The sequence below is a fragment of the Somniosus microcephalus genome, chromosome 24 (assembly GCF_052327205.1).
Source record: "Somniosus microcephalus isolate GS21.2 chromosome 24, FLI_Smic_1.0, whole genome shotgun sequence".
Lineage (NCBI taxonomy): Eukaryota > Metazoa > Chordata > Chondrichthyes > Squaliformes > Somniosidae > Somniosus > Somniosus microcephalus.
In genome coordinates, this window is record NC_141010.1 from 22,948,742 (window position 1) to 22,959,901 (window position 11,160).

The 11,160-nt window shown below is 40.9% G+C and overlaps 1 protein-coding gene across 1 annotated transcript; it reads left to right on the forward strand.

The window, feature by feature from the left end:
* The first annotated feature begins 379 nt into the window (after nucleotides 1-379).
* LOC147101120 (homeobox protein DLX-6-like) lies at nucleotides 380-7,792 on the forward strand. The gene is made up of 3 exons (XM_085966310.1): nucleotides 380-942; nucleotides 1,607-1,800; nucleotides 4,989-7,792. The coding sequence occupies exons 1-3, from the start codon at nucleotides 642-644 to the stop codon at nucleotides 5,238-5,240; spliced, it is 747 nt and encodes a 248-aa protein (XP_085822436.1). The 5' UTR covers nucleotides 380-641; the 3' UTR covers nucleotides 5,241-7,792.
* The last annotated feature ends 3,368 nt before the right edge of the window (nucleotides 7,793-11,160 follow it).

Consider the following 11,160-nt stretch of genomic DNA (forward strand, 5'->3'; position numbering starts at 1 on the left):
GTTGTGTTTTTTTTTAACTCGTTTACTCCCCCTTTTCCTCTTTTTTTCTAAACCCAACGTCAACTTGCGGTGACTGAACTACGTTCTGGTGACTGCTCCAGTCCTCGCAGGAGAAGTTCGCGGATTCATTTTTTTTTTAAGTGTTTGTTTACCAGTTTTGCCGAGCACGCCATTGCTGGACCCATAAAACAATTTCCTAGCATGTTATAACGTGTTTATGAAATTGTTGGCTGATTATTTCGGATGGGCTGCTCGCTGATGGAAATGCAGCTTTCATTAACTGATTCTAATTAAAGTTAATTAGGATCGCCGCCGGGTAAGTGATGTAATACGCCCTCCGTCCAATCACACCGCAGCAGCCAGCCAATTGGATGCGTTTGCATATCAGATCCATATGCATGAAGCAGCCATGCAAATCCAGAAGTTTTCCCTGAATTTCACGGGGAATTCTCTCAACTTAACCCCCTTTTTGTGACTCCGCATACAAGTGGGAAATTCGCCTCGACTTGGGAAAATTGAGGAGAAGACGGTTGGATTTGGTTGGCGATCGGCCTCTGTGTCAGTTTCATGTTGCGCGTCAATTCCATGTCAATTTCCTGCACGCTGGTAATTCCTAGTCAGTCCCGTGCACTTCCTCGTTAATGATGACTATGACCGCGATGGCTGACGGTCTGTTAGCACCAGACTCATCCAAGTCGGCCTTTCTGGAGTTTGGACACCCAGCTCAGCAGTCATCCCCTGGCATGTCCCATGGACACTATCCGGTGCACGGCTTGCACTCCAGCGGACACTCTCAGCACGATGGCTCCTACTCCGGCGCCTCTTCCTATGGCAGATCACTGGGTTACCCGTACCCGAGCCCAGTTAGCAATCACGCGCCTAATCCGTACATGCCCTACCAGAACAGCAGCACTTTGGGTCACACCAGGTTAGAGGACACAGGTAAGAACGGCTCGGACACCAGTTCACGTTGTCAAAAAATCGATCGGGTTACACCGTGGCTTCTCTCGCCATTCTGCAACGGAGTCAAAGCCCTTGCAGAGTGCGGTGCCGAGATTGGAGCGGCCTGGCTGATGACATTATTTATATATTCATAAAAAAAAAGTATTTTAATTACGTGCTTTAAATAGACAAGCGCAATTAGGCAAATCTAATGCTGGAAAATCATGAGCTCGTACAGTCTTCCGTCTCCTGCCAAAACGCCACAGTCATTGAGTGGCGCTACGGCGAAATAATCCATTGTTTGCCGAGAGATCCACTTTACTGGGAAATTAAACGACCTGACCGATTACATAAGTGGAATGTTACAGTGAGCTAGCGGGGGAAACGTTACCGACTTAGAAAATACTAAAAATCGATCCATTTTATGTATATTTTTGTAGTAAGACCACATCGGAGTACAGAAAGAAAGCATTGAGTATTAGAGTCCAGTTGTTGCAAAGCACCAGCACTTCTGTTAAAACGTTACTCTCTCTCTCCGGTAATAATAATTACGCTCCCGTCTTTACTGGGATCGCAGTGAATATATTTTATTATGCAGGGGGGCAGGGTGTCGTGATTTTAAAATGTGATGTGCCTAAAACAGTGTTTCCAATTTCCCTCCAAGAACACGAGAAATCGACTGTAATCGAGAATGGAGAAATCCGATTGAACGGGAAAGGGAAAAAGATCCGAAAGCCGAGGACCATCTACTCGAGTCTGCAGTTGCAAGCCCTGAATCATCGTTTCCAGCAGACACAGTATTTGGCACTGCCCGAAAGAGCAGAGCTGGCAGCCTCTCTCGGACTCACCCAGACACAGGTAGGGAGCTGGCCACAACCGATTCTCCTCTCTTAGAGTGTGAGAGTCCACTTAAAAAATGCAACCCCTTTGTTCTTGGGAGGGAAACTCACACAGAGGCCGTTCTTGAAAAAGTGTGCAAATTTAACCCCGTTTGACAACCACAGGTCTGTTCTCACACCGTAGCAGGTCTTAAGTAAAAGGCACGGAATTTGCATACCTCAAAGTATTCGCGATGAACTAGGTACAAAAATTCCAGCAATAACCCTTCGAATTCTTGTAGGGTTCAGTCGAGATCCCACCGCACTTAAAGCTGTTAATACAATTCTGCATTCGACTGCAATGTTTATGTCCCTTCTCGGATTTTTTTTTAATGACAGCGTGTGCTGTAAAGATGCAAGTAGACTGTGTTTGTACCGAAGCATTGTACCACTGCTCAACAAAATGGCAGAGGATAATTACAGGACTTCTGTGTAACGCCACTTTTAGAAGTTTTCTTGCGGGGTGTTTCTAATTAATCTGCTGGAGGGAGTGCGTTGGGAATTTGTATGTGATGCAGAAGCCCTTATTATATCCGTTAAATTACAAGAATTTGGGGGCAAACTAAATTGGTAATCGTTTACGCATCATCCATTTTTATAAAAGGTAACTTTAAAAAATGTGGTACAGCTTAACCATTCTCCAGGAAACTCAGCTGTATGTACTATGACTTGAAGATCAGAATTGAACAGCGCCTTTTCAATTCCTACGTAAGGAACTCGGGACAATTGTGTCATTTTCTAAAACTGCCATTTGCTCAGGGCAGTGGATTTTTTTTTAAATGCCAAATTTACCTCCTCCAAAATGGCCGCTAGTAATGAAAAGATAGCCCCTTCCAATATTCCCCATCTATTATATTTCAGAACTCCTGATAATGTGGTGCATGAAACAAATCCGTACTATAGGACAAGGTAGACGGCGCATCGACTCCTCCACACAGTTGAAATCATAACACTTTTCAACGCCGCACAGTGAACCAGTCCATTGTTGTCATGCACCCTTCACACTTGTAAAAACACAGTAAGCTCTCGATATGTAATTCAAATGTTTTGAAGTTTTCATAAGTTTATCAATTTTCTTTTCGTGCTATTGAATGACACTTTTTTAAGTGTGTATAAAAAACCTCCAATTTCTAGAAAACTGGAAAGTATCACTTGCTTCCCGTGAACAATTTACGTGCAGCACAGCTCAAACTATGTGTGCTTTCCTTTCTTTAGGCATTCTGCTGTTTTTGGTATTCCTGGCGCTTTCAGTTGAGTTCCTGTAAATCGCACATTAAAAATGTCTTTCGCATGACTTGTCCATCATAGGATTTCAAGTTTGTACAGGCATTAATAGTTATCCAGAAAATCTCTTACTAAAGAAAAGAGCCAGATTACATGTGTATGGAAATCTCATATCTCCGAGAGATAGCCTCTTAATTCGGAACATAATACATTTAGAATTGATCATGATTATCACCGTAGCGCCTTCCTGTCAAACGAATGATTTTCGTTTTAATTATGTAAATATTTATCCCAATTACAGCTGCCGAACATAAATCCGTAAATATGAAATGAAACTAGTAAGAGCATTTTGTTTCATGTCTTAAAGATTCGGAAACAAAGACATTGCAACAACGCGGGCTGTAAAATGCCTATATAGACCTTTATTCCAAACAAAAGTTTGCTTGCATCTTCTAAAATAATAAACACTACAGTCTTTCAAATTCTTAGCAACTGTTCTGGCTGCAATTGGGCTTGTGTTCTGCTAGAGTTTATTTGTTGTATTGACAATAATTCGCCCCAGTGGAACTTTAAGAGAGCAAATAACACAGCCAGATCGTGTGCTGGCGAACGCCACTTTGACATTGGCGTTGTGTCTGGTCTACAAATGTTCGCTACATAACCACCAGTTATTTCCACATCGAAACACGTTGAAGTCAATATGCTGAAAATAATAACATTATGCAGACATGTAAATAGGCCCAAGGAAGGGACACGTTTTTAAAGAGAGAGGCGGTTTTAAAAGTTTGCTGCAGGTTCCACGGTCTAAATGGAAGCACAGACTCAACAGATCAGTATAAAATAAACTATAGCCATACTGCTGGCAAATACTGGGCGACATTTTCCCAATGTGTAATACTGATTCAACGCTGAGGGTCTTGCATGGTCCTGTTAGTATCTTCTTGTGTCACTGTCTTTTCGCGTTAAGCATTGGGCCGGGAAAGAAATTTAACAGGCACTAATCTATCTTAGCGTTGGGGTTCACAATCTAAATATAAAACCTACCAGAGGAGTTGGAGCGTGTCTCAAGACTTGGATTGTCAAATAATTGGGCAACTTCTCATTATAAAAAAGGACACGGGTAAATGTTTTCGGTTTTGATTGCAGGATAAATCGCCATTAGCCAAATATCTAAAATGCCACTGGACTCTTTGACTAAAAAGGTAACTTTCATTTCAGGCTAAAGCTGGTTATCTTTAGTACGGAACCAAAGCTCCCTATAGTCATGTTCTATGTGAAACTATAGACTCTCGCATTTTAATGTCGATCTATAGTTCAATTAAAATCACTTGTGATTTTGCGCCAGTCTATAGCTTTTTTGCTATTACTGATCGGTTGAACGTGCACCACTTTATACCAAACTCCTTGTCATTTTTGCAAGGCATTTGTACTCTCATGTAGACTGTGGCATCTGATCCCGACTTGCAGCTTGCGTATAAAACCGCCTGTCTCTTATGTATCCTCTCCTTGTGCCATTATCCCATTCCTTTATTCATCCCACTCATTTTCTTTTCGAAGCTCCTAAATGTGATTGCAGTAATTATTTACTGACGGCCTGCTTTTCAAGAGCAGCCTGAATGTTCAGGCATCACTGGTTTGACAAGATCATTGGCAAAGGGCTGCGGTAGCTTAAAGCCTTTTCTATATTACACATCAGTCCTTCGTAAACACTAGCAACTGTGAATGTAGTTTGCTTTTGCAAAAATGATTTCACATACATTGAAATCGAAAACGGGCGGCGTTTTGGCTGAATCACTTGTGAATGTAAACACATGGCTAATCCATTTAAAAAAAACAGTGGTCTCTCTTGCATTCTATAAAGCCGTATGCGCCAAGTTATTCGAGTGTAGCGTTTCAACTTAACGGTGCAGCAAATGTGATGCGTTTGTTTTTATTTTATTTCAGGTGAAAATCTGGTTTCAGAACAAGCGCTCCAAGTACAAGAAGCTGATGAAACACGGATCCAGCGTGCAAGAAGGCGACCACCTGCCCACTTCCGCTGCTTTGTCCCCATGTTCGCCCAATATCCCACCAGTCTGGGACGTTACCATGGCAAATAAGGGCGCCACTATGCCACCGAACAGCTACATTAACAGTTTTGGGTCGTGGTACCCGCCGCCCCACCAGGACAACATGCCAAGACCCCAGATGATGTGATTGACCAGGAGTACAATCTACCCCACAAACTTTTTATCATGTAAAACAAAAAAAAAATCAGTGTCCACATGATTTGAAGTAGTCTTATGGACGAGAAAAGACGACTGGTTAGAGATAACAATGACTATATGCTTTCAGTCATATCTAAACAGGTTTGTTCTAGAAATACAATGGGTATATAGAGTCAGACTCCTCTAATGAGCTTTGTATGATGTTTGGAATTCTATTGGAGAAGTTTGATGCATCTATAATCTACGTTGTGAATTGCAAAAAAGGACTGATTTTATAGCTATTCTATTAAGCTCACTTTTAATGTTGTTTTAACAAAGAAAAACGCATTTTTACTCCAGGATGCAGATCCTTCTTCGTTGGGTAAAATGCATAGGCTGTATTTCAAAGTGCTGACTGATAGGCCGTCCCAATCCCTTCTTAGGGCAAGTGCCGTATCAGCTTTCTTTGTGTATTTGTATTTAATTACCGCAATTCCAGATTGAAGCATTGTGTAATTTACCGTATATAACTTCAGCCAGACCGAGCTGTAAACATCTGTTTTAGTTGAGGAGCATCTGACTGGAATATTCAGGGCTTTGTTTTGCAAAGAACAATCTGTGTCTGTGTGGAGAGAATGCGATGAATTCGAACACCTACAATCGCCAAGCTGCGTATAGGCCGAATAGAACAGAAAGAGCTGGAAATACTCAGCGGGTTCCCCAGCGTCTGTAAAGAGAAAAAAGACAGACCAACGTGTCGGGCTTTGATCCTTGATCAGAAATTCCTAGAAGTTCTGAAAAAAAAGTCAATACCTCAAACATTAACCTGTCTTTTTACAGCTGCTATGGGAAATGCTGTGTTTTTCCAGCGTTTTCTGCTTTAAAAAAAAAAGTCAGATTGCCAGCACTTTCATGTTTGTTCTGTATATAATTGAACTGTTTTTGGGGACAGTTGAAGGAAACGTTTAAAATTCACATTTCAATATAGGTCTATTAAAACAGCGCATGCAATTTGTATTGTTATTCTGCATAGTAGTTTCATCCAGGCCCGTCTGCCATGTTTAAATTCAAATGATTGCTGTTCAAGATTTTCAACCGTTGAAAATCACTGGAGGCGGAAAGGCTTTACACTGGGTCGTACCCGCCCGTTTTCCCACAGGGAAATGATCACTCCCACCCCACTCCCCGTTCCCTGCAGACCCTCAAACATGAACAATGCAATTCGCGATGAATGTGGTGTGTTATACAAGATGAACTGGACGTGGCTCCCTTTTGAAATACAGCCTATGTAGAGAAATAAAAAAGGGATATGTTTAGCTCATCCAAGCAATATGAAGGCAAAAAGGTGTCTTGGAGAACGAGAGAACACAGTACGTGTGTGTATATATTGTTAAATTAGTTGTAAATAGTGCATATGTATTATGTCTCATTATTCTAAGTAAAACAGTGATACGCGTTCAAAGCATCCTATCTACACCCAATTCGGATAAACAAGGTTGCTCAATTTAACAGTAAGTTTCTCAGGATAATAGAAGCCGGAGTGTGTTAGCATTTTTTTAAAGCAATGCCGACTTACTGTGGATTTAACTGTAATTATGTGTAAAGGAAAGGCACGGCGTTTGCATGTAATTGACCAAACTATTCCATTCATTCCACATCCCTTCACAATTTCTCGCTTACATTTCCTTGGGGTCAAGCATAGACATGAAGCTTAATAGATTTTTTTAAATATAAAATGTCTGCAGTCACGTTAGAAAGTGGAGGAAACGTGACTTTTTTTTGCATGACCACATATTAATTTGCCGAGAAGAACTGGTGCATTTTTTTTTGGAAATGTTGTTATTTGTCTTTATGATTAAAAAAAAAATACCCTGGACTTCTAAAAATCCAGCTGTGGTTTCCAGTGTGGTAACCGAGGGCCTTACCTATGTATTTATCTCAAGTGACCTGGGGTTTCCGTGAGATTGCGAGTACCTTAGTTTAGTGAGACCAAGCTCGCAAATTTCCTTAGATTGTTGCTTCTCTTTTTTTTAAATGAAATGCAGCAGCTGGCGAGATTAACATGAGGCCGAGGCAGCTTTTTAAAAAAAAACCATCTAAGACAAAAATACGTTTTCAGGGCGGGGGTGATTTATTTTCTACTTCACAATAAGCGTAAAAATGGCACATGATAAGATCCTTACGTGAAACTGAGAGACACAAAAAAATTAAAGTCGGTAATTGTCACACGAGGAATAATTGCAGGTAATAACCTGTCTTTCCAATGTTCAGTGTATGTATTGTCTCTTGAAGCTTCCGGCATATGTACTTCACCCTAACCTACCTGTGGCCAATCGATTTTGTCACCGACGAACAGTGCCACATTATTTTTAACGCCCCGACATGTATATTTAATTCCATTTTTTGACATTAATCCTTTCTCTTGCCTTTCATTCCCATTCATCCTGATCAGCCCTCCTACAGATGCACCTAGATGATGAAATTTATTTAGTTCTCCGCTTTTTACCCCCCACCCGCCTTCCTTAAAATAAAAAAATGGTGGGAACACTGTACACGAATCAACATTTTGTGTGCCTTTTACTATCTGCAATACGTCACTGGAAGCCCATCCTAGCGTCTGTGCTAATTGTGTTCCATGTAAACCACTCACTAATGGCAAATAACGCGTTTTGTAGATCCGTGATTTAGATTTTGTATCGAAACACATGCTATCGGATGTATTTCTTTACTGAATATTAATGAATAGCTGCAGTCAGCCTCTGGTTAGCCCAGTGAACATATAAATCCATCCGACCAAAGGTGATTGATTAAGTTGTAATATGTGCTGATTGTCAGTCGGGACTAACGGCCTTTAAGCCTTTAGGCGTGGCAGAATGTGGTCGACGTTTTCTTAAAAAAACATGGAAGCGAATAAATCTATATTCCCTGTTCAAAGGTCTGACAGATACACCTGTGTCTAACATTCCCAATTAAGAAAGGTATTACTTACCACGTGTCTCTGATCGCCACTTGTCATGCCTCACAAACTACAACACGTATTGAAATCCATGGTTAGCTCTCCCAATTTTTTGTCAAAGTCAGTCTACAAGACAAGATAGTGGTGTTTACAGATTTTAATGCATAAAAGCTGGCATGTCAAGCCTCCCCCCGTAACATCTGCACTGGAGACCGTGTGCAAAGCCCACTTCTCTGCTATTTTAAGATTTTTTTATGCTTGTGTGAAAGGGACTGTAATTAGAGCAATTTTGACTGTAGCTCCCTGAATAAAGCGCTTTCCATCAAGATAATTACCAGCAATTTTCAGCCGCCTAAATGCACTGCTTAATATGTAACAATTCCGAGTGGAAAAAAACGCGAAATCAGGCAGATGCACCGGCTGCAGTTTTGCTGCACAGATTTGAGTTGTTATTACCTAAATTACTTGCAGGTGTATATTGTAATCAGCAAAATACTGATAAAAGGAAAAGAAACATGCTTTGGATCGATGTAGAAAGCAAACCAGGAAATCTGCATTACAAAGGTATTTGATGATACGACAGTATTACTAAACGGAATCTACAATTGTCTGTTTCTTTAGTAATAGGCAGTTTCTGTAACTATGGACAACCTATTGAAGACAATTGAATAGAAAACGGCTGAATATTTCACTGAAATGTTATTAACTCCTCACTTTCTTTACCCTGTACGGAAAAAGCTAAGGTCCCCCCCCCCCCCCCAGTAAATGGTAGAAAGGTAAAATGAAGCCAACAACATTGGATCTCAAACGATGGCCGAGATACAAAATACTTAGTGACCCCAAGAGAAAAATGCGATTTGATCATCACTATTCGGGTTTCCAACACATTTTTGTGGAAGTGTATCTCCTTTTGCCATTTCACTTAAAATGTCATCTGATATACCCCTTCTCCTTTCAGTTTATTATGACACATTTAGTCTTAAAATGCTTTAAATCTTATACTTCCCCCTCTTAAACGTTAGCATATATTTTCAAGTGACCTGCCTGTTGAGTTCAGTTGAGTCTACACATTTACAGCATCGGGCCTGTAAGTAATTTTCATGTACTAGAATAGTCAGCAAATAATCTATCAGCAAACCTGCCTGACAAAAGAATGGGCAAATCATGCTCGTGCACTCGGTATGCCTTTAGGGTAATGGGGGGATAGAACACACAAGAAAGTCATAAGTGGGTGTGGAATTATTTTTTTTTAAAACTTGCATCTTGGCTGATGTAACCGAGGTAGCTTATTAGTTTTTCCATTGACCCCCGCGCACAGCACTTAATGTCATTTGAACAATGAGTCGATATTCCTGTCGGTAGTTTGCAGAAAACTATGCCAGGCGCGCCCTAACAGATCGCCCATCGATACAGAAAACATGTATCACTAATAAAGATCACTTAGGCCGAATCAGATTGCCAAACGTTAAGAAAAGAACGCCTTCAAGGCAAAAAAAAAACCATACCACATACAACCACAGGGGTGAGCAGAACGCGCATTCGTCTCACAGACCGAAACTTAACATGTCGCTTTGCAATATTGCTGGACATCCCAGCCTTTCTCCCTCCCATTAACTAACGCATTCAATATATAGGACAATTATATTTCTTAACTCTACTGGAGAAAAATATCTGATTCAGAGAATACGAGAAGCATAAGCGAAGGGTATGGCTTACCTGCTGTGGCTGGTATTTACTCACAAATTATTTTGCAGCCTGCAAAGAAAGGCAATTTGTCAGCCTTTATTTTTTTCCTCTCCCCTGAAATACATGCAGTAAAAGTGTAGGAAATGGAGCTAACAACGCCGGTGCTGCTAGCTCTGGTTAAAGCTCCAAGTGTGAATTAATTCCGCTATCAACGTCCTCTTTATATTCTCAGCTCAATTAGCCTTTATTACTGGCCATGTTTACTCATCGAGAGATGGGATAAAATGTGTTGAATAGAGAAATTGCTCATCTTTGCAAATTATAGGTAATTTTAAAGCTTGAGATTATAATAATAGCAGTCCAATCTGGACAGCCTACGTATAGTCTTCCAAACAGCATAATTACTGGAAAGGTTTAGGAACTCCAGAGAACTGAATTCATTATTTACTCTTCTCTTTGACGAACTTGGGGCTGTTTGATGAATACAAATCGTACAGATATAATTACAGTTCGGATTATTTTTTTTATTATTATTATGAGCCTCTGGGACACATTCTCCAGTAAATCTAAGAAGGATACTGCTTGTCCACAGTGAGGAGCCGAGATCAGACTGTGCTCCCCCCCCCCTTTTTTTCCTCATTTACAGATGTGTGTGAGTGTAGAGAGGTTGGGAAAGTGGCCCTTTAAGGTGAGGTGAGGGACCTTACCATGGACATAGTTGAAATACTTTCCATTGTAATCGTTAAGAAAAAGTTTGTAAGGTCAGACTGGGCTCCTACAATGTAAATGAAATTCTGCTGTTCGCTTTGATGTCTAACGACCGGAATCTTGAAACGCTGTAAATAAAATTCTAATCTGCATCCCCGGATTTCAGTATTTTTCCGGTTTTTAAACGGGCGAAAGTTTGCTTGCAGCCTCGGGAGAGAAGACACCAGCCCTACAGCTCCCGACCCGAATGGTACAGTATGTTCAATTGTCAAGACTGTTGGAAGCGGATTCCTTTTAACCCTCGGCAGACTGCAGCGGGCTGCTCGGCACAGCATCCTGCCAGAATGTACACGATTCTGAGTGGTTCCATTTCACTGAAGCACACTACGGCACTGCAGGGACGTCAGTCAGAACTGTTATAGTTCCCATGTAGTGGAATGTAATTGACTGCAACTGATGCCCTTCAGTCCGCAAAGGGTTACACGGAAAGATTGCTTTTAGGGACGCTCTTACAGCCTAAATGTTATGTAATGATTTCAAAATGCTGTGATGTGCCGTGTATTTCTTATTTAATATACAC